This window comes from Camelina sativa, chromosome 14 (assembly GCF_000633955.1).
Source record: "Camelina sativa cultivar DH55 chromosome 14, Cs, whole genome shotgun sequence".
Lineage (NCBI taxonomy): Eukaryota > Viridiplantae > Streptophyta > Magnoliopsida > Brassicales > Brassicaceae > Camelina > Camelina sativa.
The window spans coordinates 30,020,483-30,027,268 of record NC_025698.1 but is presented as its reverse complement, the minus strand read 5'-3'; the positions used below and the strand labels follow the sequence as shown (position 1 = coordinate 30,027,268).

General features: G+C 32.6%; 2 protein-coding genes across 2 annotated transcripts; both read left to right on the top strand.

The window, feature by feature from the left end:
- On the top strand, positions 3,220-3,775 carry LOC109128832. Its single transcript, XM_019235936.1, has one exon. It carries the CDS (start codon positions 3,336-3,338, stop codon positions 3,648-3,650), a length of 315 nt encoding a protein of 104 aa, XP_019091481.1. The 5' UTR covers positions 3,220-3,335; the 3' UTR covers positions 3,651-3,775.
- Positions 5,745-6,336, top strand: LOC109128834 (glycine-rich cell wall structural protein-like). Its single transcript, XM_019235940.1, has one exon. The coding sequence runs from the start codon at positions 5,856-5,858 to the stop codon at positions 6,117-6,119; it is 264 nt and encodes an 87-aa protein (XP_019091485.1). The 5' UTR covers positions 5,745-5,855; the 3' UTR covers positions 6,120-6,336.

The window sequence follows — 6,786 nt, the reverse complement described above, 5'->3', positions numbered from 1 at the left end:
AGCTATGAAGAAAAGGTCATTTTCTCATATATATATGCGTTATGCGTATCACAACAGTTTCACATTTACTTTTGCTAATATAATAACGATGGTGATGTGTCGTATCTTGTGTTGTTTCATCACCTGCGGCAAGAAAAAGCCGTCTTCGTCGTCTCCGCTGCAAGCGGTCGAAACGGTAAAGAAGCCTCCGCCGCAAGTGGTCATAAAGGAAAAGAAAAAGCCGCTGTCACCCGACTCACCACCGCGAGTTAAAAGGCCTCGACGCCGTCGGGACACCTATAATGACGTCGTCATTTTCGCAGGTTGTGGTGGTGGTGGGTGTTAAGGCGGCTGTTTAAAAGATGAAAATTTTCCGTTGTTACGTTATCACAACTAATACGCATAACGTATATGATATATTCAACGTACGTAACGTGTGATACGTGCTTATTTCTGTCGTGAATTTTTAAGGTGTGATTCTGAAAATTCAATTTGAATGTATCATGTATATATTATAGAAATAAACCTGTACATAAGAGGGATCATCTATAGATGATAAAAAGATTGTGTAAATGTGAAATTTCTGGTTTGCGTAAAGTTATTTTTTAATATATAAGATGTATGTGGAGAAAAGATCTCAAATCTGATAGATGAGAAGAGACTTGAGTAATATATAAAGGGTTATGGCCTCTCCACTCATTGTCAATTGGTTTTGAGTTGAAAGTCCAAAGTAAAACCCGAATTTAACATGGTATCAGAGTCTGCACACGCTGGCCCGTTAATTAGTCCGACCCGGATAGAGGCCTGATCACCCCATTAATTGATGGCCAAAGGAAAGCCCAATTCCATCGAGATATCTAAAAAAAAGAGTATTATCTCGAAGGGGCGTGTGGAGAAAAAATCCCACATCTGATAGATGAGAAGAAACTTGAGTAATATATAAAAGGTTATGGCCTCTCTACTCATTGCCAATTCGTTTTGAGTTGGAAGCTACAGTAAAATCCGAATTTAACCATGTATGTTCGACTCATCATCACATAAAGTTTTGCTTTGCATAAAGTTCCACTATCTATATCTTCATGATCTATTTGTGGGATCCCTCAGTGCTCGTGAGGTTTCTTCTCATATAATGCGTGGATTCTTGGCCTCAACTCTCAAAGTTTCTCTAAAAAATGTTTTAACTCCATAGCCAGTTTAGCTATTCCAAAAAAATTCTCAATGCAGACTCTTGCCCAAGTATATATTATGCCCAAAGACATCCTAATCTAAATAAATATATCATAATAAATCATAGATAAACGATTTTATTTTTTTTGGTGAAAAGATAAACGATCTTTTTATGAAAGTAAATTTAGGAATATTATGTTAAGTTAGATACATAAAAATTACCTAAACCATAGATGTCAAAAAAAATTGTTTTACCTAAAAAATTACATTACATTAATCGATGAAATACCTACATTCATTTACCATATAATATTATATTACATTTCATGAAAAAAAAAACCTAAAAATCATTCATTTCTGTGAAACGGATCGGAACAAGTAATAATAACCAACAATTACAATTGTTACATAAGTACATAACTATTTCTCTTGAAAATATATATCTCTCATTGTATCTTTATCAAATAATATATATAGGCTTCGGACCAATCATTGGTAATGAGTTAAAAGTTTAGGATAGGTTCAAATTTTTTTGACAAACGCATAATAAATCATTCTCATTATCTCATGCATGCATCTCGTCTACTTCGCGGCCAGATGTTCGCCAGTGGTCGACTTCTTCGACCTTTAAAAATGGTTTGTATTTGTATGTTTTCAGGGTAAATTAAAAATCTACCTTATTTCTTGATACATACGTCGAATCCATTGTATTTCGCTCCAAAGGCTTTTTTCTGTAAATGAGAGTGAAATAAACTATGATTGTTTCGATGTATGTATGATGTATCATCCACAAACTCATTACAAAAATCCATTGTCAGTTTGTCACAATATTGATATATAGCTTCTCAAATGTGTACGGTTGTGTTGATCGCTGCTGTGGGGGTGGTTGACGTCGAAAATTAGATTTCTGTAGTTATAACGTGATTATCATATCTTTACATTTTTTGCTTAGATATATAGATTTGAATGAGTCTCTCTATTGGATTCACTCAAATTCACGAATTTATGTATGTTCATATTCATGGACTTTCTGTTTGATATATTATTTCAGGAATTCACATATACATATATATTTATACTTCAGACGTTGACAAAAGAAATTATTTACATAGACTAATATAAATAATCTAGATTTCGTGATACAACAACCTTTTGCAATATTCAATATTTCCACTTGTTCTTCAGTATTTTCCGTTATTATAACTCTTCTATTTTTTTTTTTTTTTTTTTTATAAATCCTTTCGACTAATCCGGTCAGCTCTATTTCTAAAAGTACCAAAGTGTTTCAAAGTGGGCTTCCAATAAATTAACACTGTTACCTAAAGAATAGAGCTATATTAATCTATATATCTATATATCCAGAAGAATAAAACTTGAGAATATATTCATGGTTTTTATATTATTAATTCCCTTTCATAAAATACTTCTCCATATATAACAAATTATTAAATTCATTAATTAGATATTATAGCATGGTCTGTTTTATACAATTTCTGCAACAATTGGGTTGTCCACCACAACTTTTCTTCCGTACTAAGAAAGGCCGAATACTCTTAATTCTTTCTTAATATCATATGGCTTGATATTTTTATGTTGGCCAAAAGTACCATCTCAAAGAGAAGAGAGATGATTAAAATAACCATATATACTTCAATTACAATCACTTTAATAAATCCTAAGTCTCAATTAGTCAGGTGGGAAAATCATTTTGAGTTTTCTTTGTTCCTAATAACCGGTTTTTTATCTCTTCATCTGTGGATCACAAGTTCACAACGATCACCCAGTTCAACCAATTGTAGATATAGTGGTTTGGTATTTATCTTGCACTTTCTCAAAAATTAAGAAATTGTATTACCAAAAGTCATATAGCTTCTAACTCAGTAGTCAGTAGTAAAACCTTTACCAAAAAATTATTGCACTTAAGTCGTTTTCATTTATTTATCTTTTTACAAAATTGTTGGTAAAGTAACAGAAACATTACCACATTAATACATTTATGTAAAAACAAATTGAAATACCTTCGCAATTCTTGTATCTGTCTAATTATATATATTATAATAAGCCATGGCTCATGTCGGCAACTTTATATACATACATAAATATCTAGATCAATATATATAAAAGGTCGCTTTATCATATATACGAATCACTATAGTTTCACATGCATCAAATTCATTTTTGCTATTACGATGGTGATGTTTCGTATCTTGAGTTGTTTCATCAGCTGTACCAAGATAACGCGGTCGTCTCCGCCGCAGGTGGTCGAAACGGAAAATAAAATCTCTCCGTCGCCTCTTCCACCCCAAAGGATCGAAACGGCCAAGAGACAGCCGCCACCGGGAGTAGTAAACATTAAAAAGGGTACAACGGTCAAAGATGGAGGACTTGTTGTTTCAAGGTCGAGTAAGTTCACCATGAAGAGCTCACGTCGTCGCAAACGCTTTGGTAATGACGCCGGCAGTTTCGGCGGTTGCGGCGGTGGGTGTGGAGGCGGTGGCTGTTAATATGATTTAATAATGAGTAATTTTCTTGTCTTGAGCGTATAGTGTAATTTCTTTACTTTGCACACCTTGTGATCTTGAAACTCATATGAGTATATATATATAATGGATCATATAGGGTGGTGAAACGATTGCTCATACAGTCATATATATATATATATATATATCTTGTAATACTTTTATTAGCAAAAGTCAGACAAAGCTGGAAATATAATACATTTTGATGCTCTGGGAATAAGATTATAGCTAAAACTGGAAAAAGGATAAACAATAAGAGAAACTATCAGAGATAAAGCCATGAATATTTGGAACGGTATATATATCTAGTGTTGATGCCTGATGGCCTAAACCAAAACACACTACAATCCGATTCTATCTTGAGGTGTGGAAGCTTAAGTTCCTGATCGTCTTTGAGAGAGCTAATTCTCGACTCATATATTTTGTCGAATATATCTTTTATACTGTGTACATGCAAATATAAGCCATTATTAACATATTACATATATAAGAGAATATCATATTAAAATATTAATGGGTGCTCTTATAGTTAATTAATCAGTGTTGTTTTGTCACCGTAAATATCAAGTTTTCTTTCGTAGATGTTAGGAATATAGAATAAAACACGAATTGTTCGTGTTTTTAGAAGATTTCGATATATAACTAGAAAAGAAATGATATTTTCTTGTTGTACAGCACGTATTGGACACGAATATTAAACTCACAAAATTAACTGTAATGTGTTGTTTTGGTGCCATGGACTTTTCAACTATTCAACCTATCCTATTATATAAACGAATTTTTCTCTATTGACCGTATATATTTTCAGTTATAATCAAGAGGAAAATTCGGTGTATCTTTCAAGAAACAACTAGGCACTAGCGCTAGGCAGGCTATGTCATAAGCTTGTATTATAAACAAATATATATGCGTTTTCAACTTGAACGGCAATTTGGGACTATACTATACTATATAATAGATCATTTTTTTGCATGATTGTATTATGTTTATATTCGGAAATCATAGAAACAAAAAACTACAAAAGCTCATATTTCTTGACTTTCGTTATAATTAGTGATTGCGATGATTCGATTCTTATGCTGTTTCCTCAGCCGCAGGAAGAAAAAAACGAGTAGAAGGCGTTCCCGCCGCAGCAACGGAGGAAGAGGTTGTTGTGGCGGCGAAGACGGAGGCTGTGGAGGTTGCGGCGGTGGTTGCGGAGGTGGTGGAGATTAATTGAAGACGTGTTTTAATTATATACTTAATGGCATTTTTTTTGGGGGCGTACAATGTATTTATCTATGCTTCTAAGATTTTAACGTGTGATCTTTTATAAGAATGTAAGCTGAATGTGTATAATGAACCAAATTTCTGTGTATGACTTTTGGCTTCTATCGCAAGCTATCTAATTAATATTTAGCGTCCTTTGTTGTTGTTTAGGGATTCTCCCTTGTTTTGTTATTATTCCTGTATTTTTCTGATCTACGAAAAAAAAAAATCATTTTCTAGAGAATGATTTTTTGGAATACTTTCAAGAAAATATATAAAAATAAATTTCATGTCACTATTACAAAGAATTTCGAGGCTAAAGAAAAATACATCGACATGAAAAAAAATAGAATGGCTGGTCGCTGCGTATAGATGACTCGTACCGTAATCGTAAACCTAAAAGGCTAAAAATCCCCTTGGAATTTCTTTTGTCTTTCAGAAATTACTAAAATTAGATACGCTCGTCCATGTCATAATTAAGCTTGAAATAAAGCTTTTAGTCTTATATATGAATTTGAAATGTTCGAATACTCGATTCATAATAACTGTGTGATATAATCTAACGTTTCCGTGGAATGTTCAACTATATTAATTCCTACCATGTTGAAAAAACCTATATCGTAAATATAGAAACTCGACCAGTCTTTATTTTGACCGTAAATAGTAATCAAGATGGGAAGTCTTACTTGTCTGCTTAGCAAAACGAAACTTCTTATGCAATTTCATGTTTGTTATAAGAAAAAAATAGTTGACCTCGTAAGCTTATATTGTTATATATTTTCAAAGTCAAAGGCAATTTGAGGCTATATAAAAAGGTTTTACGTATCACATATATTACATCAGATTTTTAGAACGTTCAAAAACAAAAATAAAAGTTTAATACATTTGTTGTTGACCTTTAGTTATCATAATCTCTGTGATTGCATTTGCTATACGATCACGATGTGTCGAATCTTATGTTGTTGCTTCTGCCGCAAGAAGAAGAAGCCGCGAGATGTGAAAAGGGGTAAAAAGGGAAAGAAGGATGGAGACCTTGTTGTTTTGAAGCAGACTAAGCCTAAGAAAAAGCGTCACGATGAAGTAGTAGATATAAAAGTAGACTCATTTTGTTGTTGTGGCGGCGGTGACGGTGGTGGAGACGGCGGAGGTGGAGGTGGAGGCTGTGGTGGTGGCGGTGGATGTGGAGGTGGTGGTGGAGGCGCTTAATATATGATCATATATAATTTGTCATTTCTTGTGTACATGTCATGTGTTTATTTGTTTGAAATAAATAAGATCTTGTATTTATAAATGTAATGTAAGAATTATTTTAAGGTGAGATATCTTGTTAGACTGGAAATTGAATGTGTATATATACATACACAATATATGATGCATCATATCTGTATATTTTGATGAAAAAATGCTATATGATTTAGTTGAATATATTGAATTATAATAAATAAATAACAAACAGCTAACAGATATAAAATCATTTTTTCATAACCAAAATTTTAAAATTAAAAGAAAATCATGCTATACTAAATTATGTATATTCATTATAAAATATATATATATTTTATATCACACTATAAGACTTTTAAAAAAATTGTTTTAGATTCATCATAAGGTCAATACAGTTTTAAACTGAAACAAAAATATCATATTGATTGATATATAATAATTAATTAGTAATAGTTTAATACACATGAGTTTCTATCACATATATAATTTTCTAATATCTGCCATCGAATTCGTATGCGCCGCATACGGTATGACAAATGTTCCTACACATATATAGGCTATATAGCGTATGTATTAAAGAAGTCTCGCACTGGTCTCGCATATTTTACATTGGGCGCCACACGCCCGCCCACATATATTAAACAACAGC

What these genes read in the sequence shown, in the direction of transcription:
- LOC109128834 (XM_019235940.1), top strand. Translation starts at nt 5,856, where the DNA reads ATGTGTCGAATCTTATGTTGTTGCTTCTGCCGCAAGAAGAAGAAGCCG.
- LOC109128832 (XM_019235936.1), top strand. Translation starts at nt 3,336, where the DNA reads ATGGTGATGTTTCGTATCTTGAGTTGTTTCATCAGCTGTACCAAGATA.